We start from the raw sequence: 24,693 nt of genomic DNA, 5'->3' as shown, positions 1-24,693 counted from the left end.
GGGCCAGGAAGTGCCTGACAGGATGTCGGGGTAAATAGTTTATGAGGGGATATGCTCCTTCTGTTGTTAATACAGTATAGGTTTTAATGTGCTCCCCACACATGCACTTACGCTCCCAGTGCCATTATAAATGATCCTTCTCTAGTCTGAACACTCATGGGCCAGGGATTTTGGGGAGTAGAAGAAGATACTGCATTTTTTCAGAGGCTTTGTAAGCATTCTTAAATCTTCTTCAATGTCTTCTTCAGAACCAGGTGTCAGGCACACAAATAATATCACTGGCCCAGCAGAGTTAACTTACAACCTCAGTGCCAGGAATTTCACCCTGGAAGAGGACACTGATGTTTCTTTACCTATCCTTCTAATTGGTTTAGATTACCTTACAGTAAAAGCGGAAGTGGTTTCTCTTCAGTTCTCCGATGTGCCTGCTGTAGGTAATCCACGTCTCAGAAGCATAAAAGGGGGGCAGTGAATACTGTTGACCAGCAGATCACAAGCTTTCCTCAGAAGTGGGCATACTGAAGATGCAAATGCCCCATGCTTTCCAATTAATGAAGGTAAATTTCTACAGGTGCCCAAATTTGAGCAGTGTGGTCTACAGCTCTTTTCTGCTGATGGAGTCAAAGCCTTAAATGAACTCAAATGATTGATGCTATCCCTGCATTTCCCTTGGAGTACAGGTGTATTGAAGATCATGCCCACTACAGTACTAGATGGATAGAGTCCACACTGTAATTTAAGAAGCAAATTTTTGACCACTGGAAGGGAGAGATTGAGGAGGACCCTGGCAATGACTTACCTAGTGGATGACAGCAAGAAGACCACTCTTACTAATATAGTCCGCTTTCTCTTTTTGCTTAAGGTGGCCATGAAAACTGTGTCTCCAAGTTTCCTGCAATATTTTTCTCTTCATGTTCATGGATGATGGAGTTTTGGATTTATGACTAAATTTCCTCACTACTGGGTTTTAGAACCTCAACTGGGATATCATTTGATCGTGAAGAATATATTTTTTTAAATTATATTATGTTCAGGAATGGTGATGTTGGACCAAATAGGTTGCTGCACAAGAAAGTCCCAAGTCAAGGACAGAGTCAGATGCAGAAGTCCTCAGTGTGTTCCTTTCAGTGGCCACTAAGTACCTAGCTGTCCTTGATAGGTTTTCATCCTTTGTCAGATCTCGGTGGATACTTGGGATGAACCTAAGGATGGGCTAGGGACATCCAACAAGTGTCGCCCCACATTCTGACACCAACGTAACATGCCCACCAAGTTCACAGAACAACACAAGCAACAATATCAGAACAGCAGCAAAACAAGTTCTGTTCCTGCCTCTCTTTGGCCCACCCATGCACACACACTTACAGTCCTCCAACCCCAGAACAGGCCACCTCTGGCCTCCAGCCCCCAGTAGACTCAGGAATTTGGGGAACTAAATCGGTGATCAGTTTCATCTCTCAATTATCTGACTGAAATCTGGAATGCTATTACTGTATTTTAGTCTTAATGTAAGCTTTGTATTTGGACAAGTCTGGCAAAATGTCCTTTTGGGCGGAGTAACATTCATGAAGTAACTACAACAAATAATGCCATTCAGCTGACTTTGCACAGAATTATTCCAACTCCATAGCAATCTTATGGAAGGCCACAGAAAATGGACAGATTCCAACAGGATTTGGTACACTGGGTCCCAGGTCTGTAATAAAATTTTACACCCATACTAACAAAGTCACCCAAAATAGAAATTCTAATCCCACAAATTCACAAGAAGCCAATAAACCATGTGAGAGAAAAGGTATTTATAATTTTAAAGATTGAGGTGATCCAGCTTGGGAAGTTGTCTGGGTCTACAAAATATCTACCAGTGAATACTTATTTTCTTGATTAATACGTCTTGAGTCCTTTTGGACATTTCCAGACCTCCCTGGGCTTGCAAGTCTGGAATTTACCCATCCTGTGCATGTTCGCTATTTTCTCTTGATTCACCACACTTCAAGAGGATCAATACTGGATAATGTCAACAGATATAATACCAGTTTACCTAGCACAGGTACACTCTGTTGAATTTAAGAGTTTTTTTTTATATTCACCCTTTAAAAACAAAGCCAACGATTCTTTGAGAATACTTGAGAGAATATTCCAGGTTTCTTAACTCAGCATAAAGTTTTGCTGGACTCCCATGGCAAATGCACATAAAATTGGTTTGATTTTCTACACTCGTTGCAGGTGCAAAATGGGAATAAATTATTCTGCATCGTGTATAATTTCTTCATGTTGCAGATGATGAAGTTACTGTTGGGAAGTTCTACGCCACATTCCTAATCCAGGATTATTTCAGAAAATTTAAGAAGCGCAAAGAACAAGGCACTGTTGGGAAAGCAGTGCAGAAAAATGCACTTTCTTTACAGGTATTTGTGAGAAATCTTCCTTCATTTAAATGTTATGTTTATTTTTTCTTATGAAAAGTGTCTTGTCATTATCATTGTGATCTGCTTTTGTAAAAAGTAAATGTCAATGCAGTGCTTATGTTTTTTGTTAAATTTATTTGCCATGAAATTTTGTGCATAAGGTAAAATTAATCAATGTAGAGGGAAAGACTCTTTTAAACTTTGTGTCAGAATTAAATACTAGATGCATGGAAAATATATAGTCCCCTTTCTCTTATTCAACACCATATCGTAATCCTAAAATTTCTGAGATGAATTTCAGCCATTGTGGAGTGAGTCAGTGTTAGAGAGGTCAGGCTTTGGTGAGAATAGGCAGAGGCTCAAGGTGCTGAGTCCTTTGGAGTCATTTTGTTGATTGTAGAACTGAAGTTGAAGATGTTAGAGCCAAAGGTATAACATGCAGGCAGAATGGTCGTAGTTAAGGTACTGGAATGCTTATTCCGTAAGATGTGGAACTGCAGGGTATCTATCAGTCGCCTTGATGACTATATCTGCAGGAAATGCACCCAACCGCAGCTTCGCACTAACAAGGTCAAGCAACTGGAAGCAGAGCTGGATGTATTCAGGGCCATCCAGGAGGCTGATTCCATAGATAAGACTTTTGCTGAGATGGTCACATCTAGAATGTAGGTTTCAGATAGCAGATGGGTGATCACCGGCAGAGGTAAGGGGTGTGAGAAGTCAATGCAGTGTTCCCCTCTGGCCCTTTCCCTCAGCAACACCTATACCCCTTTGGATACTGCTGGGAGGGATGACCTGTCCGCAGTGCAGCCAGGGCAGTTGCACTGTGGCCGGCTCTGAGGCGCCACACAGAAAAGGAAAGTCAATTAGGGGATGCTCAGGAGACTCTGTGGCTGTGAAAAAGTTAGGGAAGAGGCTGAAGATCAGGACCTTCAAAGTAGTAATCTCCAGATTACTCCCAGTGCCACGTGCTAGTCAGGGCAGGAATAGAGTACAGATGAATAGAGTACAGAAGGAGGAGGACCTGCTGCAAGGGGCAAAGTTTCAGATTTCTGGATTATTGGGATCCCTTTTGGGGAAGGTATGACCTGTACACAAAGGATGAATTACACCTGAACCTGAAGGGGACCAGTATCCTTGCGGGCAGGTTTACTAGAGCTGTTGGGGAGGGTTTAAACTAATTTGGCAAGGAGATGGGAAGCGGACTGATATCGCCAAAGATGAAGCAGTTGGTATACAAGTATAGGCAATGTTGTAGTGAGACTGTGAGAAAGCACAGGCAGGTGATAGGGTAAAGCTGCAGTCATTGGGATGTGTTGAAGTGTAACATGTGGCAGTGTAAAATGGAAAAGGGTGATGAATACAGAACTTAAAGTGTTACATTTGGATGTATGCAGTATACGGAATAAAGTAGATGATCTTGTAGTGCAGTTGGAGATTAGCAGGTATGACGTGGGCACCGCAGAGTCATGGCTGAAAGAATGTCATATTTGGGACCACACCAGAGTATACACATTGTATCAAAAGGACCAGGTAGGCAGAAGGAGTGGGGTGACTCCATTGGTAAAAATTGAAATCAAATTCTTAGAAAGAGGTGGCATGGGATTGGGAAATATAGAATCCTTGTGGGTAGAGTTAAGAAACTGCAAAGGTAAAAAGACCCTGATGGAATGATATACAGGCCTCTGAATAGGTAGCCAGGATGTGGGATATAAATTACAATGGGAGATAGAAAAGCCATGTAATAAGGGCAATGTTACGATAGTCATGGGGGATTTCAATATGCAGGTAGATTGGGAAAATCAGGTTTGTGCTGGATCCCAAGAGAGGGATCTGTAGAAACCTACGAAAATGTTTTTTTAGAGCAATTTGAGGCTGAGCCCACTAGGAGAAAGGCAAATCTGGATTGGGTGTTGTGTAATGAACCAGACTGGATTAGGGAGCTTTAGGTAAAAGAACCTTTAGGAGCCAGTAACCATAGTATGATAGAATTCGTCCTGGAGTTTGAGAGGGGGAAGATAATGTCAGATGTATCAGCTTTACAATGAAGTAAAGGGAATTACAGAGGCATGAAAGAGTAGCTAGCCAAAGTTGATTGACCAGAGATGGTGGCAGAGCAGCAATTGCTGGAGTTTCGGGGGGTGGGGGGCGCAGTTTGGAAGGTGCAGGATAGATGCATCCCAAAGATGAAGAATTCTAAAGGGAGGATAGGGCAACAATGGCTGACAAAGACAGCATAAAAACAAAATAGGGGATTAAATACAGCAAAAGTTAGTGGGAAGTTAAGAAGATGGAGAAACTTTTAAAAACCAACAGAAGGCAACTAAAAAAAACCATAAAGAGAGAAGAGATTAAATATGAAACTATACTAACCAATAATATAAAACAGGATACCAAAACTTTTTTTCAGATATATATAAATAAAAGAGAGGCAAGAGTGGCTATTGGACCGCTGGAAAATTATGCTGGAGAGGTTGTAATGGGGACAAAGAAGTGGCGGAAGAACGTAGTAAGTGTTTTGCCTCAGTCTTCACTATGGAAGACACCTGCAGTATGTTGCTGTTACTGAGGAGAAGGTGCTTGGACAAATGAAATGTCTGAAGGTAGATAAGTCACCTGGACCAGATGTACTACACTCCAGGGTTCTGAAAGAGGTAGATGAGGAGATTGTGGAAGCATTAGTAATAACCTTACTTTGGTTCTATAGGATTGGTAAATTGCAAATGTCACTCCACTCAGTAGGAGGGAGGCAGAAGAAAGGAAATTATAGGCCAGTTAAGTGGTTGGGAAGATGTTGGAGTCCATTATTAAGGATGAGGTTTCGAGGAACTTGGAGGAATATGATAAAATAGACCAAAGTCAGCATGGTCGCCTTAAGGGGAAAACTTGCCTGACAAATCTGTTGGAATTCTTTAAGGAAATATCAGGCAGGATAGACGGCATTGGTCAGACTACACTTGGAGTATTGTGAGCCGTATCCAAAAAAATGTGTTGGCATTGGCAAGATCCAGAGGATGGTCACAAGAATTATTCCAAGAATGAACAGGTTAATGTATAAGGAACATTTGAGGGCTGTGGGCCTGTACTCACTGAAGTATTGAAGAATGAGGGGGGGATCTTATTAAAACCTATTGTTCATTGAAAGGCCTAGATTGAGTGCATGTGAAGAGGATGTTTGGTCTTGGACCAAAGGGCACTGCCTCAGAATAGAGGGGCATCCATTTAGAATAAAGATGAGGAGGAATTTCTTCACTAGAGGGTGGTGAATCTGTTGAATTCATCGTTACCAATGGATGTGGAGACCATGTCACTGAGAATATTTAAAGCAGAGCTTGATAGTTTCTGGATTATTCAGAGCATCAAAAGTTAGAGAGAGAAGGCAGGAGAATGGGGTTGAGAGGGATAATATGTCAGCCATGATGGAATGGGGAAGCAGACTCGAGGGGCCAAATGGCCCAATTCTGTTTCTATGCCATATGGTCTTATTTACAGTATTCATGGTTTTGTTATATGAAAACTGGTTTTAAATCCATCAAACTAGAATTTGTTATGATGTTTATGCAGACCAAAGACTTTTAACTAATGCTTCATTGCAATACTAAGGGAACATTTCATAGTTGGACTTGATGTCTTTAAGCTGACATATTGTAGAGAATCTTTGCCTGCTCTCTCACCTGCATGTAAAAGCCCCAATGTGTTATTCTGAAGAAATCAAGGGAGCTATATCTTGTATCCTGGTCAACAAAATCCCTAAATCAATGCTTAAAAACAAAGATTATCTGGTCTTTATTGATAGATAGATAGATAGATAGATACTTTATTGATCCCGAGAGAAATTGGGTTTCGTTACAGCCGCACCAACCAAGAGTAGAGCATAAATATAGCAATACAAAAACCACAAACAATCAAAGAACAAAATGCAAACTATGCCAGATGGAAAAAAGTCCAGGACCAGTCTATTGGCTCAGGGTGTCTGACCCTCCACGGGAGGAGCTGCAAGTTCTATGGCCACAGGCAGAAACAACCTCCCGTGCCGCCCAGTGTTGAATCTCAGTGGAATATGGCCGAAGTCCAACAGTAAAAAGTTCAATATCCAGTCTACAAACACATTCCTCGACGTAATATGACCCGGATTGCACCATCTGTTGTTAACCAGAACAGTAAGCACCCAACTCCTTTACGCTTACCACTCTCAGTGCACTTCTGGTCAGCCGGAATGGTTTGGAAACCGTCCATGAAGAAGTTTTGATCGGGTATGTCCTCGTGCAGCCCTGTTCCAGTGAAACACATAGCACTGCACTCCCGAAATGTTCTCTGACGCCTGGCTAGCGCCGTGAACTCGTCCATTTTATTACCCACCGAACTCCTCTTCCCTATAAGTCTCTGTTGTCTTGACCCGGTCCTCTTTCCTCGCCTTTGTGATCCCCCTCTGCATCCTCTGTGTGTTTTCCTCCAGATTTCAGCAGGGGTGTCCGCCGCTCTGCTCACTAAACCGGCCGGCATAAGCTCAATCAGCTGGTCCCTGGAATACACAATGCGACCATGCTTCTGTCCCGCGTGTCGGGATGTAACTATTTCCAGCGCTAAAAACCCAAATAAAACTCTCTCTACCAGCATGTTAGAGAGGGTGCAGCTTCAACGTGTTACCATGATAAAGAAATACAAAAACTAACTTAATTAACTTAAGGAAAAAAGTAGGAATCCGATCAGAACGGCTGCTACAGGCTGCATGCACTCCTGTATGCAAATAGACTCAAGTATTTTAATAACAATGTCACACCTTATGACATCTTGGACTCATGAAAGGGTCTACATAAATGCAAGTAGTTGTTTTTCATCATTTGAACTAGATGTATCACCAAATTGGAGAGGTGAAAGTAATGATATAATACAACATATTTCAGCATTCTACTTTTTGAAGTATGATCACTGAAAACAAAATCAAACCTCAGCTCCCAACAGCATTCAACACATGATCTACTTCTCACTTCGACCCACCACTCACTAACAACAATCTCTATTTGATTCATTCCTAACATTCATAACCCTCGGAGTACCGTACCCCTGACACGATTGCCAGTACTGCAAGAATCAAACCTCTATGCCACAATTTACACTGTTTGTGATTCAGATACGGCCGGTAGATCACTCTGGCACAATTCAACACCCTCCCTAATATTTCCCTCTCTTACAGTGGAAAATGTGATGCAGTCATTATCCAGAGCAGTAGACTACCAGTGCTGATGGTTTGTCTATCAGCTCAATGGTCCGGAGAAGTGGCAATGTCTATTACTGGAGCAGGCATCTCAAAATCCTCGGCTAGATGAAATTTGTTAAGGAAATCAGTATGCTTATTTCTAGTCTTCCTCCTCTTATTCCACTTCCATCTTATTCTCATTCATAAGATGTAGATTGTTTACTTATTCCTTAAATCTTGTACCTTTCTTCTTTCCAAAAGCATGGAATATTCATCTGCCCTGAACCTGATCAGTGAATTACAAGATAATTAAGAAGAAGACAGCTATTACTTGATATTGCAATCACAGCCACTGGCTAAGATATTGATATCTTGTATTATAGAGTTAACTGTCATGTTGGCCCTAAGACTGGGACACTGAGAAGTTATGACTTTGTTGCTAGTTGTCCAGAAAGCAGAATTGCTCATGACATCTACTCTGGTGAATCAAGTCATCGTAGCATTGTGGTTATGTTACCAGATTGATACCTTGAGGCCTGCAATATTGAATCCCACCATGGCAGATCATTAATGGTGGCTATGCAGCTGAAGGATTGCTGTTAAAACAGATCTGGTTTTCCTTCAGAAAAAAATAATCTTTCATCTTTACCTGGTCTGGCCTATATGTAACAATAGTAGCAGGTTGGCCTTGCTGGGAAATGGCCGTGAGTTCAGCAACAATTAGGAATGGGCAATAAATGCGCTGCCTCAACTGGTGAATTTAAAAAAAAAATCTTCAAGGGAACAAAGGGAACAGCCTTCCAATGATGGCTGACTGCAATGCACAATACAGTGCTTGGATCACGGGAAGACCTGGCTGGAAGTCTGTTTTAAATGTCTAGATTTATGCAGCATTCAATGCTACGCTTCTCAGGTCATTGTACAAAATGTACAGTTCATCCTTTCTGGCAAAACAATGTCTGACAGCTGCCTTAGCTGACACCTCAGCAAAGAACTAATCTGCCCAACACCCAAGTGTGGCAATCGTAGCTCTCACTACAACTTTGTATCTCAGCTTTTCCATATCCCAAGTTGGTTTCCGAGTGCCATGACATTTCCACAGTCTACTTGCTAATATATTACTGTAGTTGTTTGGGAGCTATCCTGGGAGGATGGCAGTAACTCTGTGGAGGGTGGATCAGTTGTCCTCCCTCATGATGACATCTTTTGTGATCCCACCACTGCTCTTTCCCTGGTGCCCTTGGTGCTGGTTGTTAATTATACCAGTAGTCATGGCAAGAGACTGTAGCTCAAACAGAGGCAGACAAGTCCAGATGGGCTCAAAATTATACTTTATAGCTGACTTCAGTCACTCCTTCAGAACCTTCCTCTGGCAGCCATCACTTGCACACAGTACAACAGACAAAGGAATGCAGGAGACAAATATAAAGTATCCGTAAGAGTAATTGGTTGATGCTTGAACGCTTGATTGAATAAATAAATATGGTTTGGAATGTTAGATTAGTTTGATCTTGTATATATGATTTTTGATCAAAAGAACAGTAAGATAAAGAGCAGCAGAGGAAAAGTAAGATGGGATTTGTGGCCCAATGGGAATTTTTTCATGGAATCTGCAGATGGTTTACAGGTCAACATTTAAGAAATATCACTAATGTTCCTTGAAGAAGTAATAAATTCCTTATGGTTCATTATAGTGCTTGAGTTCAAAGAACTGCCACAGTGCAATTAGGTAGAAGGTTCCAGAATATTCACACATTAACCAGGTCATTAAATAAATATTGCCCAGCAAGATGGTATATAACTTTGAAGTAAATTTTCTGGTCTTGCTGTACTGATAAAATTGCCTCAGGTCATAGACATAGCAACGTAGATTCATGCAGCAGGAATACAGACCCTTCGGCCCAAGTGGTCCATGCTAACCAAGAAATCTACTCAAGTTAGTTCTATTTGCCTGCATCCAGCCCATATCCTTCTAAACTTCCTTATCCATGCACCTATTCAACTGTCTTTTAAAAGTTGTTATTGAACCTGTCTCAGCATCTGCCTCATGATGTGTGATTGGAATTGCAGGTTTTTGGTATGGTTTATAAAAGCTTTGTCAAACTGCCTCTTCATTTTTGTAGGAGGTCTATATTACTACGTGATTGGGAGTAATAACAAGCAAGTAGCTGATTTTTCCTGGACAAAGTCAAGTATTTCATACTGGTTGAGCTGTACGCATCCAGTAAAATGAAAAATATTCCCTCACTTGTCTAATGTCTAGTGAGTGCTTCTTGATGTCACAGCCTTCTTTAATTCTTCTCTCCCCTTTCTCTTCAGCTTATCCAAAATTTTAGAGGATGTTGACAATATAACTGGAGACCCTTTGTGGAGAGTACACCAGTAACTCCCACAGACCATGAACTGTATGGTCTCGACCTCTATTTAGGGACTTGGTGGTTTTCTTCACAATGTTCCAGCCTGCTTCCTAGCACAGCGCTGTAGTTGCTGGAGCCCTGACTGGTGTCATGAGCCAGGGATTCAGAGGACAGGCATTATACCTCAAGGATCAATCATTGGTCCAGAATGGTGTCTGAAACACAGCATGCACAGAAGTTACGTGTGAACTTCCTGGGTGTAGGGCATTCCAGAGTCTGCAGACTAATTCAATAATCAAACTGAAACAGTCTTTCTTGATGCTGTGTGGCTGGGAATTCCTGTGGCACTTGCATTCAAAACATCACCCTATGACTCATGAGAAATTCTGCAGTCGTGATTATTTTTTTTTACCTGCATTACCTAATGCACAATACCCCAGGAGGCAGTCTTGAGTAGAGAGCCTTCATTACCTGAAAGCAAAGGTAGACTGAAAATCATCAAATTGCCATCATGGCAATATACTATTGTTTATTCATAATAATTCCTTGTGGCTTTCTATTGATTTCTTAAGTGATAGTGGCAGTGAATTCTGTGCTACGCGTCTGCTTGGCTTTAAAGCTAAAAGCCAACTCAAGCATGGCCAATCTAAAACCCATGGTCTTCGGTTCCTGACTCAACGCAATCTAGTGCAGATAGTTCCACCCCAGGTAGCCAGGTTCTAACAGGTAGATGAAGAGGTGTTGCGGAGATGGACAGGGGATAGTGCCACCAATCCCTAATATGTAACCAACATTGCGTTGAGACACAGAGCTGTGAGGAGATTTTCTCAGAGGGGGGGTTATCATGTGGACCATTAGAATTGCACACAATCCTCCTCCCCCCTCCTCAGGGTTCAGTCACTTTGGGTGTGGCACGGGTTTGATCCTTTACCTATGGATCAGCAGGCTCTTTTGCGATGGCTTTAGCTCTTTGTTAAGGCTTCAATTAATCTTCTGGCCAGGTCATTACACAGCAATGCATGATCATCATCCCCTTCATATAGGGAATTACTCTCTCAACTCAGTCCATACAGACTTTAAAATTTTGACATATCTTTCCCACTTTTGCACTGAATAGTGAGGAAGATCTTTTATTTACTTGTAAAATGCTAGCCTAAGCTGAGAACATATTTTTCTGATACTTGACCTGGACACACACATATAGTCAGGTCCTTTTGGAAATCAGGCCCTCTAAAGTGCATTCAGAGCTCAACAAATTTGAAAGGATTAGGCATCAGTTTGAAAGAGTGCAGGAAATGGGAGAACCACATAGAAACAGACAAAGTTACATTTGACAAGGCAATCACAAAACACTAATAAGAGGTCTACTGCCTGCAAGGAAACATATCAGCATTTGAAATTAACCTGGAAATACTTGGCACAACAGCAACACGTGGAAAAAGTAATAAAATTAACTTTTTAGATTTCATCAGAAAGGTGGGGCAAACCAACTTCATTTCTCTCGCCTCAGCAACTGCTTGACTTGCTGAATATTTTCAATTTTTCTTTTATTCCAGATGCATTATAGTCATAGTCATACTTTATTGATCCTGGGGGAAATTGGTTTTCATTACAGTTGCACCATAAATAATAAATAGTAATAGAACTATAACTAGTTAAATAGTAATATGTAAATTATGCCAGTAAATTATGAAATAAGTCCAGGACCAGCCTATTGGCTCAGGGTGTTTGCCCCTCCAAGGAAGGAATTGTAAAGTTTGATGGCCACAGGCAGGAATGACTTCCTATGACGCTCTGTGCTGCATCTCGGAGGAATAAGTCTCTGGCTGAATGTACTCCTGTGCCCACCCAGTACGTTATGTAGTGGATTGGAGTCATTGACCAAGATGGCATGCAACTTAGACAGCATCCTCTTTCCAGACACCACCGTGAGAGAGTCCAGTTCCATCCCCACAACATCACTGGCCTTACGAATGAGTTTGTTGATTCTGTTGGTGTCTGCTACCCTCAGCCTGCTGCCCCAGCACACAACAGCAAACATGATAGCACTGGCCACCACAGACTCATAGAACATCCTCAGCATCTTCCGGCAGATGTTAAAGGACCTCAGTCTCCTCAGGAAATAGAGACGGCTCTGACCCTTCTTGTAGACAGCCTCAGTATTCTTAGACCAGTTTATTGTCAATTTGTATCCCCAGGTATTTGTAATCCTCCACCATGTCCACACTGACCCCCTGGATGGAAACAGGGGTCACCGGAACCTTAGCTCTCCTCAGGTCTACCACCAGCTCCTTAGTCTTTTTCACATTAAGCTGCAGATAATTCTGCTCACACCATGTGACAAAGTTTCCTACCGTAGACCTGTAGTCAACCTCATCTCCCTTGCTGATGCATCCAACTATGGCAGAGTCATCCGAAAACTTCTGAAGATGACAAGACTTTGTTCAGTAGTTGAAGTCTGAGGTGTAAATGGTGAAGAGAAAGGGAGACAAGACAGTCCCCTGTGGAGCCCCAGTGCTGCTGATCACTCTGTCAGACACACAGTGTTGCAAGCACACGTACTGTGGTCTGCCAGTCAGGTAATCAAGAATCCATGATACCAGGGAAGCATCCACCTGCATCGCTGTCAGCTTCTCCCCCAGCAGAGCTGGGCGGATGGTGTTGAACGCACTGGAGAAGTCAAAGAACATGATCCTCACAGTGCTCGCTGGCTTGTCCAGGTGGGCGTAGACACGGTTCAGCAGGTAGACGATGGCATCCTCAACTCCTGGTCGGGGCTGGTAGGCGTACTGGAGGGGATCTAAGTGTGACCTGACCATAGGCCGGAGCAGCTCCAGAACAAGTCTCTCCAGGGTCTTCATGATGTGGGAGGTCAATGCCACCGGTCTGTAGTCATTGAGGCTGCTGGGGTGCGGCGTCTTCGGCACAGGGACGAGGCAGGACGTCTTCCACAGCACAAGAACCCTCCGGAGCCTCAGGCTCATGTTGAATACATGGCGAAGTACTCCACATTGCTGAGGGGCACAGGCTTTGAGCACCCTGGGTATAGATAAAAGAGATCTTGAATTACAGGCTAAGGAAGTAGAGATGGTGAGTACCAGTAGAGGGTCTGTGATAGGACAAGGCAGGAGAGATTGATTGATTGGAGGAACTCAGCAGGCCAGGCAGCATCTAGGAAAAGAGTACAATTGATGTTCTGGGCCAAAACCCTTTGATTGACAGAAGTGTTGATGGAGCCAGCTGGAAGAGGCTGATAAAGAATAGTGAATAACAAAAGATGAGGGGAGGTGTTAAAGAGGAGATGTGTTAAATCTAAGATTACTATAAGGGAATGAGGTAAATATGAATATTGAGAATATGAAATACAAAGATTGAATGCTTGATTTTCTGAAATCGTTCAATTAATTGTTGAGACCAGAAAGCTATGATGTGCCCATTAGAAGGTGAAAAATATTTCTCAAGCTGGGTGACAGGATTTATTGGAACAATGGCAGAGAAGTCAGGCATACAGAATTAAATTGACAGAGAACTGGCAGTTCAAGGTAATATGTGCAAATTGAACAGAGATGTTCTACAAAGAGGTCATCCAATATGCATTTGGTTTCTTCAATACAAATGAAACTACATTGCACGTATTGACTGCAGTATATTAAAATGGAAGAAGTGCAAGTAAATCGTCTCTTTATCCGGAAACAGTGCTTTGGGCCCTGGATTACAGGAAAGTGGAGGTGAAAAAGACAATTGCTGGATTTCCTGTAGTTGGATAAGAAAATGCCTTGAGAAGAAGAACAGATGTTGCTCGGTGGCAGAATGAATCTGAGAGAATAATGGAAGAACAGGGGGTTGGGAAAAGTGTGGGTAGAAATTGGTTAGATTTCAGATGAAGAATTCAACACACTCTGAGACAATGACTTGGCCAACCCTCTCCATCCCTGATGTTGTGTGTTTTGATCTCACTTCCCATAAAAAAACAATCCTACACCCTGCATCTCCAGATTATTTGATTCCATTCCAACTCCTGACCTGATTCTGGATTTAATGTTATCCCATCTTTTATGATGCCCTGCAAACATTTAACTGAGGGCCCCTGTAATAACATTAGCAGCCTACTTTCTAAGTAGATGCTCATAAATGAAAGGTTTGTAACATTTGCTATCTCTCTGTCAGTGGGATCTGAAGTCCTATATAAAATCACCTCATACTGCATCATTCTAGTATGTGGTATTTGCCAAGTATGTCTGCCCTGAACTCCAATAAATTTTGGGTTGATTTCTTCTATCTTTTGCTGAAATTCTTTGAACTTCGCTGGTTTCCTCAATTGAATTAGAAGCCAGAGGTCTCTAGGGAATGATGTAACAGACCTCAAGGGATCTATTGCTACCAGAACTTCAATATTAACCACCTGTTCCTCGACATCAGTGATCCTACTGACTAGGCTTACTCTTTGAAACGGGAACCAGAATCGGAATTGGGTTTATTATCTCTCTCAAATATCATGATATTTATGTTTTGTAGCAGCAGGACAGTGTAAGACATAAAAAATTACTGTAAGAAATCTGATGGCGGAGGGAAAAAAATCATTCCTAAAACATTTCAGTGTGAGTCTTCAGGTTTCCTTACCTCCTTCCTGATATTAATAATAAGTAGAGGGTATATTCCAGATGGTGAGGGTCGTCAGTGTTGGATGCCACCTTCCCGAGGCACCTGCTTTTGAAGATGTCATTAATGGTGGGGAAGGTTGTGCCCAATTATGGAGCTGGCTGAATCTCCAGTCCTCTGCAGCCGCTTTCCATCCTGTCCATGAGAGCCTCCATATCAGATGATGATACAACTTGTCAAAATGTTCTCAACAGTACATCTGTAGAAATTTGCTACAGTCTCTCAACATACCGAGTCTTCTATTTGTCGTATTCGTGGTGACATCAATGTGTTAGACTCTGGATAGATATTCTGAGATGTTGGCACTCAAGGACGTGAAGCTGCTCACCCTTCCCGCTGCTGACCCCTCAAAGAGGCCTAGTGTGCGTTCTTGTTGATCATTCAACTAGCCGATCTATCGTACTCCTGTACGCTTCCTCGTCACCATCTGAGATTTTGCCAACAACAGTGATGTCATTGGCAAATTTATAATTTATAGGGAAAGACTGGTGGTTAAGTAAAGGACACGTGTAGCAAGACAAAAGACTAAATGGGAGAGTTGGGAGAGGGAGTGGGCGGCAATGAAGGGTTTTCAGTGTGAAGTCACACCTGCCCAGAGTGTTCAGGAAGTGCAGCTGGATCCTAGGCTTCCTAGCGGATCGCCAACAGGTGGTAAGGATGGGCTCCCTCACCTCTGCCCTCTCTGACCCTCAACACAGGTGCCTCCTAGTGTTGTGCCCCGAGTCCCCTCCTCCACACCCACAACTGGCTGCCACATGCAGCTCCAATCGGCTGATCAAATTTGCAGATGCACAACATTGGTCGGCCTTATTTCTAGCAGTGATGAGACAGCCTACAGAGGAGAGATTGGCACCCTGACACAATGGTGCCAGGATAACAACTTCAATGTCCAAAAAGCAGAAGAGCTGATTGTGGATTACAGGAGGAACAGAAACAGGCTCTGCCCGATCAACATCAATGGGACGGCAGTTGAGAGGGTGAGCAGTTTCATGTTCCTCGGTATACACGTCACCGAAGATCTCACCTGGACTGTACACACTGGCTGCATGGCAAAGAAAGCACAACAACATCTGTTCGACCTCAGGCGACTGAAGAAGTTCGACATGAGCCCCCAGATCCTCAAGACCTTCTACAGGGGCAGCACTGAGAGTATCCTGACTGGCTGTATCACTGCCTGGTACAGGAACTGCACCAGCCATGATCGCTGGGCACTGTAGAGAGTGGTACAGACAGCCCAGCACATCTGTGGGCGTGAACTTCCTTCCATTGAGGATATTTACAGCAGCCGGTGTGTAAAGAAGGCCTGGAAGATCATCGGGACACCAGTCACCCCAACCATAAACTGTTTCAGCTGCTTCTGTCTGGCAAACAGTACCACAGCATAAAAGCCAGAACCAACAGACTACAGCAGCTTCTTTCTACAAACCATTACACTTATAAATCCAACTGTCTATCCATTGTGATGGAATCATAATGCAACAATTTTTACTCCCTCACGTCTGGGATGGAAAAAAGATTTAAATCAATTCAATTCAATTCAAATTGAATTTTCTTCACAAGAAACAATGTCCCATTAGCTACTTTTCAGTAGACATCCTTGATGAAATCTAGCACAGCTCCAAAGGTTGCATTTCTAGTGGCTGCCAAGGCATTTATAGCAATGAAATTATACATACTGAATGAGTCATTCATTTGTGGTTGGAGATATTTATACTTTCTTAAATGTTTCACGTAAACCTGAATAAGGGAGGTTGCAATAAAAATGAAAATATCACATTTGCCTGCAATGATTTCAAGTTAACAAGACATTTTAAACAGAGAGTCACACACATCAAAGTTGCTGGTGAACGCAGCAGGTCAGGCAGCATCTCTAGGAAGAGGTACAGTCGACGTTCCAGGCCGAGACCCTTCATCAGGACTAACTGAAGGAAGAGTTAGTAAGAGATTTGAAAGTGGGAGGGGGAGATCTCCCTCAGAGAGTACTTCATAGAATGAAATCATTTGTGTAATGCAAGAAATTTTGTATTCAATTTGCACACGGTCTGTGCTTACAAATAACAATGTGAAAGTAACAAAAGAGTTGCTTTTTTCTTGATTTTGGTTGGAGAATCCTCAGGATAACTCCCTGTTCTTGTTCAAATACTGGCACAGACAAACAGTATACAGAGTTCCTAAGACTGCAAACTTCCACATGGTAGGAAAGTCCCATTGATTGTATGCATATTGCTTTGCAGGTATCAACTTTGTCACATTTCTCTGCCAAAAGGGCTTCTGCCATCTCAAGCTCTTGTCTCTACATGTCTTTAAACAATATTCTGTTCCTGCAAATCAGAAATGAGGTATAAACCCCATATTCGCACATGGCAAAAGATGCCTGCTGCCTCACAGCATCCGGAAATCCACCCCACTAGTCTCCCAAACATTGGTCCATATATACAGGCTATACGTAACTCAGTGACGATCTGTAGCAAGCAGATCAGTGCCTGATATTCTGGAAACCATCATGATACTTTAATTCTGTAGAAGCCTGCTGTATTTCACTAGCCTGGAAAAAGATAGCTACTGAGTGATATCAGCTGGTGATAAGTTAATTATTCTGATTTATCACTCAAGCCTTGAGATGACTTTGGAGGATAAGTCTAAAAGGCCCTGCTTCAGACCATAACTTTTCTGGCAGAGGTTGTGACTGAGTAACAGGCAACAGCAAACCATAGATAGAATAACAGATATGTGTAAGACGGATTACATTATTTGGAGAGAAAACAATTTACTTGAGCTTGATTTAGCCACTGCCTACCGTCATTCCTGTCTCCACAATCCTGTGGTATCAACTATTTTAGATTGCTGGACTAATGTCACAAAGTGTAAGCCTTTTTGTTGATAATAGTTTGAGCTTGCTTCTTGACAATATATTCTTGCATGGTTCTAATATCAGCATCCATTGTGCACTCAGTTGTCTGTCAAAAGCTAAACTAAGATGTTATCCAGTCATAGCTGACTCAAAATGTATATTGATAGAGATGGTAGCCACTTGCATGCTGGCCTCCAATTGACTTTCACCCAGGCCTCACCATCAAGAAGCATTTTTCTGTAGTTTCCCTCTTCAAAGTACTGATTTTGTTCTCCTGTGAGCTTATACCCATACTGCCTCAGCTACAGCTTACTCCTACCTCAACACTATCTCAAAGCTTGCTCATTACACACTTCATTCATCTATGAAATAGTAGCATATAATAATTGAAGTGGTGGTTCAAATTGTAAAATCAAATGATGAAGTGTCTTCACTGTTACTTTCCTGTTGGTGTCTGGCTAATTGTACTTCTTGTTATCTAATTTAAAAAAAGACACACAGTTTCTAATGAGGGAAGAGTTTGGTGATAATGGTGAAGTTAGGAGGTCTACTTTACAACACGTGTAGCTTGAAACTCTGAAGATGTAGTGGGATGGAGAAGTGGAATGTGAAAAAGTGGATCATCTTAAACTGAACCAGTAATTGATAATTATTTATTGTAGGAAACCTGAAATAAACCGAAAATACTGAAAATATTTAGCAAATTATTAGATTACATTAGATCCAGCTTTATTGTCATTGTGCCAAGTACAGATACAAAGCCAATGAAATGCAGTTAGCATCTGACCAGAAATGCAAAGAACAGTGTTATATACAAAATAACTGCGAATAAAAAGTAAGTGCTACAGCACACAAATATAGAAGTACTGAGACAGCACAATTTGGGTGCAATACTGCTTAGCGCTGTGATGCGAGGTTCAGCAGGGTCACAGCCGCAGGGAAGAAGCTCTTCCTGTGCCTGCCGGTGCGGGAGCGGAGTCTCCAGAGGCGCCTACCAGGTGGGAGGAGAGTTATGCAGCACCTGTAATAAGAGAAAGATCCTTCATCAAACTCATTAGGTGATTGATGGTAGAATGATCATTTAAAGATTGACTAGTGATTAACTGAGATTATGTCATTTGAAAATGCATTACTGAAACTCTAGCAGTCATTAAGCATCACATTTAGGTCTATGGAATTTAACCTCTGTGACTATTTCTTAGACCTGACTGATCTATCACATCTATCTTTCTTTCCATTTCTTCCGTTAGGACTTTTGAAACACCATCCCAATACATTTTTCACCTGTTGCAATATTCTTGTATGCTTCCCAGACCAGATTCACTTCTTATCTGACTAGTGCACCTTCTTTTTAAGAAATGCAAGATAGGCTTGATTCGCAGAGACCAGCTTTAACTATTACAAGGAAGTCAACATTTTTTAAACATGACAAAGTCTGCAGATGCTGAAAATCCAAAGCAACAAGATGCAAAATATTGGAAGAACTCAGCAGGTCAGGCAGCAACAATGAAAATGAATAAACAGTCAATGTTTTAGGCTGAGGCCGTTCTTCAGGTCTGAGAAAGGACAGGGAAGACACCAGAATAAAAGAGGAGGAGGAGGGGAAGGAGGCCAGCAGGAAGCTGATGGGTGATACCAGGTGGGTGGGAAAGATCAAGGGCTGGAGATGAAGGAATCTGATCTTTCTGGATAGGAGAGTGGACCATAGGAGAAGGGGACTCAAGGGGAAGTGATAGGCAGGTGAGAAGAGGTAAAAGGTCAAAGTGGGGAATAGAGGAAGGAGGAGGGAGAATTTTTTTTTACAGGAAGGAGAAATCAATATTCATGCCATCAGGTTGGAGGCTACTCAGACGGAATACAAGGTGTTGCTCCTCCACCCTGAGGAGGCATGGGCCAACATGTCAGAATAGGAATGGGAATCCAAATTAAAATGTTTGGCCCCTGGGAGCTTCCCCTTATGGCAGATGGAGCAGAGGTGCTCAACAAAGCAGTTCCCCCAATTTACCACGGGTCTCACCAATATAAAGGAGGCTGCATCAGGAGCACCGGACACAATAGATGACGCCAGCAGATTCACAGGTGAAGTGTTGCCTCACCTGGAAGAACTGTTTGGGCCCCCTTTTTTGCCTTCTGATGTGCGCATTCAATAGAAAGCAAGGTTTATGCTGACTACATTTGGTAGTTGTGCTAATAAGCAGGCAGAATTAAGGAGATCTTTTGCTTACATTTCAAATAATTGTCTCAGGCAAAGTGAATATTGTGATCGCCATGCTTTCTTTTACAGGCTATTTAATTTAGTAATGTGTTCTTTATTTCATTTAACTGGTCTTTCATTATTTTATTTGTTCCATTTTAGCTTTTCACTGAAAATTCACAAAGTAATTTTCTACTAGTCTTCTGCTTTCGAGCAAAAATTATTGTTTCATGTCATTCAATATCAGATGATCCCTCATTTGGTTAGCTTATCTATGCATCTATTTATGTATTGTGAGAAATGTGTTTAAAATTGAATCAAACACTGACAAGGCATGATTTAGAAAATTACATGAAATTGAACAGATAAATGGTTTTGAATACTTAATGAAACTTTGAAGTGGAAACAGCACAAATATGGTGAGAAACAAAGACACGGGAATAAAAACAATATCTTTTCTTTTAATAATACTTCTAATGTTGGTTTCAGCAGGTGGAAAACAAATAATGCATTTGCTGGCAGAGTTCTGTGTCAAGTATCGGAGAGCCCTTTTTTCCTAGACTTCAGGCAAGAAGTCAAATTGGAATCCACAAAAAAAAACAGACATTTCTAACCTTCATTCCAAATGAGCCAATTAAACTCTGCAAGTAAATCTTTACCACACTTAACAGGAACAGGCAGATAAGAAATTGAACCTGAAAGAATACATAATGAAAACCTGAAATATCCATGTTATTCACATGAACATTTGTGAAACAGTTCACTTATTGAACAGCTTATGTCCAGAATCCTTTGTGCATCAGCTTTTGTATTTGAAATGGGCCCTGTCCTGCCAGGGTCTTGCATTACATTGACTGTAAGCAATATTCTGACATGTGAGAAAGGGAGTGACTAGTTCACATCACACAATAACCACATGTAAGAATTCTGCCCTGATGTACAATAGTTTCAGTGAAACTCTTGCAGGTAAGACCTGATGCAATTTGCAGTCAGGCTGTTGGGAATGTCCAGAATGTCCCAAGAAACAGTTAAACGTCCCTTTGAAAATAAAAACTAACTCCAAATTGTCTTCAGGCTGGAAAGGACAGCAGGATACCTCTATTGGAGTGACTGTGTGTGTTATTGAATTAGGGAAGGTGCCTTTAAAGCACCTAACTGTAAAGGGTGTGCAGGACCAGACCATATAAATGATCAGAATTCTATCCCTAAAATATTCGCCTCGTGGAACATGGACTTATCTGACTCCTCCTTTGACTCTACTGAATTCTGGTGAGTATTAAATTGTTTTACTTAAACCCACACTCTTTACCTTCAGTCCAAACAATTAGCATTAACCCTTCTCTCACTTGCATCTTAGTAACATAATTACAGCACCTTCAAAACTTCTTTCTAAATCCTTTTGCTCAACTAATTGACTCTGCATTACTCCTGTTGTGAGATTTCTCATGTTCAAAATTCTTGCAAGCTTTCATTGTGATATGTAGTCATTCAGTACAGCATCAGATAAGAAAAACTTGTGTTTTTACAGATAATTCTGCCACTTTGAAGTTCTCGGAAGCAGAGCAGCAGCAAACCATCATTTTGTTGAGAGAAGAATTACAGAGTTTTGTACGGCTGGTGAAGCAATGGAAAGTAAAGAAGTGCAAGGAAGGCCATAATGGAAACAGTTCCTAGAATGTAAGAGCACGTGGCTGGAGACAATATTCACCTGAATTTATCTGCCACAGGAGCAACGCAAAAAAATAGGGACTTCAGGCAGAGTTCACAGGTGTAGTGCCTTCATCTCCCCCACAAAGTTCCAGAGCATAAGAAGGGGTAACTTAGCACTTGTGGGCACTATGCAAATGCAGGTTCAACCACATGAACAGGGACTTGCGTACGTGGTAAGATGTTTTGCAGTAACGTGGAGTCTGATTGTCATAGCATGCAGTCACTTTGGTCAATATAAGGCACTAATTTGTAAGACTCCATCATGTAAATTCATTGATCTTGTGCTTCCTGAGGAACACATGCTGGAGGAGATTGCGGCACGGTAGTGCCAGCTCCCCAGGACTTTTAACTAATAGGAGTTTGAGATCAATGAATTTACCCACATGAATCCACTTTGTCAATTTCCAGAATGCTCCAAAGTCAACTGAAGACCAACTGGAGAGAAATGGAGTTTTATCTGGGGACATAGTGGCTGATGTATTATTCCGTAAACATGTAGAATTCCTTTCAAAGTTCAACGAATGGATTGTTATATTTGGAAATAAAAACATTGTATATAATTGTTATTGTATATGATTTTCATATTATGATACCTGATCAGGCACTGTATGTGCAAAATACTGTGGATGCTGGAAGTCTGAAATAAAACCAGAAAAAAGCTAATCCTCAGCAAATCAGGAAACATCTGTGGATACAGAAATAGTTAAATTTTCAGATTGATGACTTTTCATCATTACTGGGACATGATAAGATTCAAAATGCATTCTTTTCCTTTTCTTTTCCTAATGACTTACAGTTCTTGCTATACAGTTGCATTTTAAGACAAATATTTTCAATGTTCATGTTGCACTAATCTTTATAGTAATTTGTTTCAATTATGTTGCATTTGATTATTTCTAATATATTGTGTTATAAGGTTGGCAATTATATATTGAATACCATTTCATTTGACTTCTATGACATCTACATTCCAAATAATTTTCCAGTTACCATAAAATGCTTGGAATAAAGGCTTTGGATCAATTTCTCCTTTGTGTCATTTCCCTTTTCCTTGACCAAAACAATTTTACTTATTTCTTGCAAATATTGCTCTGAATTTCAGCCTGGTAATGTTATCTGAAGTACTTTTCTTAAAGATCTTCTATATTTTTTTATATTGTGCAACTCAAGCTTTGTTCATGGATATTCAGGTGAATTATTTGTCATTGCTTTATCTACCTCTGGAGTCTGTGATATGATTAGGCAATACACACTTCCAATTGTCTTTCTTTATGTCTGTCTAATTTTTCATATGGAACGTTTACACTGCCACCTGTTTATCCCCTTAAGAACACTTAATTATATGGTCTAATTTCTTCACCCTTGCCAGATCTTCATACCGTGCTTATTATTCAATGCATGGGCGCCACATTTGAAGCTTGAAGCATGACTAAAATGCTCTTGTTCTCATTACCTTATGTGGCAAAATGAAATCCCAACCCTCCTCACTTCCAGCAGCTGAGCAGGAACACTGGAATTCCAAAGCTCAAAGGCACTGTTTCATTTTTTGGTAGCAATATGTAGTGTGTTAACTGACTTTTCATGAATTCTCTGAAAAGCTGTCTTCTTATCATGCAGGTTATGATTGTAATTGCATGTTAATATAGTTAAAAGAATCATTGCCATAATTTATACTAATGTTTTTAAACGCATTTGTATAATGCATAATTTCCGGTGTAAAGCCCAGAGCATTTAGTCTACTAGCTATAGATAATAGCATTTGTTTTGGAATTAGATTGTATAATGTTTTGTAATATGAATTGCATTTGCAAAGAAATGTTTTTGATTTCTGTTTTAATGTCTGAAGAAATTATGCAGGTTTCAAATACATACTGAAAAGCTGGAAATGTCACACACACACCCACAATGATTAGTCACAAATATTTCAGACATTTTGTTCTTCAATATAATACTGGAAAAATACTGGAAGTATTCAGATCATGTAGCATCTGACAGAGAAAAGTTCATTTATGATTTCTTTGTTACATGAGGTGATTTATGATCAGGAAACATGCACAATGTTTTAGAACTTCTAACTTCATATTAAGATGTCAGAATAGTATAAATATTCTTTTAAGGTAATCTCTGAATAAAAATTTCACACTGGACGTTAGTTTTGTTTTTGAAATGGAGTAACATAAATTAATTTTGGTCCATTGAAGGACAGAATATCGGTACACAGGCTGCCAATACTATAGTAGTCACGTAATATCAACAACCAAGACAAACACCCCTCCCTGGAAACTATATAAGAGGACATTAGACATGAAAAAATATAAACAATATAACTTGTATATATGAAGCTTCCAGTTGCACTTATGTTATTTTCAAGTTATAGAAGGCACAGAGTTTTGAACCAGTATACTTTCTAAGAATATTTCGATATGACTAAACTGACTTTCTGCACATATGATACGAAAGCTAAATTTTGAGTTAATAACCCGAGTGCATCTTGGACAGACAGAGCCTCTTCTTCAGGAATCACACCTCTGATTTCCTCTTGTCCTATTATTTCCTACCGGCTGTAACAAGGATATATACCAACCAGATAAGAGTTGATGCTTAGTAAATATATGTAAATGATACAGTGTTATTTCTGATATATCTCCTAGCATTTTATGGAGCATTCTTGTGCTGTATAATATTCTTATGAATGCTTAATTTCTTCGTGCAGGGGCCCTTGTACGTTGCAGTAACACACAAAATAAGCATGCTTTTGTTTTTATTTATGACCTAGTAGTTAAGATTTCTGGAAAGAAGTGGGCCAGATATCCATAAACACATCCCAGTCTATTAACAAGGTTGCAAAGCCAGGTGAAGCAGGCTCTGTTCCAACATCAGTGTTTAAAATCTAGCCTTCAAAGTGTGGAATCTAAACAAACATGGGTTCTATGCAATATACAGCCCTTTTGCCTTTCCATCAGGAGAATAATATTTGGGGTATTATTTTTTTCTTGCCAACATCAAGCAGAAGTGTTGAAATTGCATTAGTTATGGGCCACCCATGAAGTGCTCCAGAATATTCACTCAAGACAGAAAACATGGCATAAAGTTAAACTAAAAATAATCAGAGCTGATGCGTGGGTTCTCTTTGTAGACTGAACGTACAACAAAGAACCAAAAGGAAACACTTAACACTTTGGAATGATATTCTTCCCTTCCTTGCTTAGTTATGAATCCACCTCATTACAGTTTTGGTTTCCCCAGCAACATCTGCTGCTGCCAGCTCAGATCTCCATTTATCTCTTCATTTGAGCCCCATTAATACCATTTATTCA

At 40.9% G+C, this 24,693-nt stretch overlaps 1 protein-coding gene across 2 annotated transcripts in view; it reads left to right on the top strand.

Moving 5' to 3' along the window:
* cacna1c (calcium channel, voltage-dependent, L type, alpha 1C subunit) overlaps positions 1–24,693 on the top strand; it is a 687,918-nt gene that overhangs the window by 623,846 nt on the left and 39,379 nt on the right. For both annotated transcript variants that reach the window (XM_072267751.1, XM_072267750.1), the window contains exon 40: positions 2,281–2,408. In XM_072267751.1, coding sequence (XP_072123852.1) covers positions 2,281–2,408 — 128 coding nt within the window. The remainder of the gene's footprint in view (positions 1–2,280; positions 2,409–24,693) is intronic.

This window comes from Mobula birostris, chromosome 9, assembly GCF_030028105.1.
Source record: "Mobula birostris isolate sMobBir1 chromosome 9, sMobBir1.hap1, whole genome shotgun sequence".
NCBI lineage: Eukaryota > Metazoa > Chordata > Chondrichthyes > Myliobatiformes > Myliobatidae > Mobula > Mobula birostris.
Note: the sequence above shows the minus strand (reverse complement) of the source record. Positions and strands in the feature narration are given on the sequence as shown.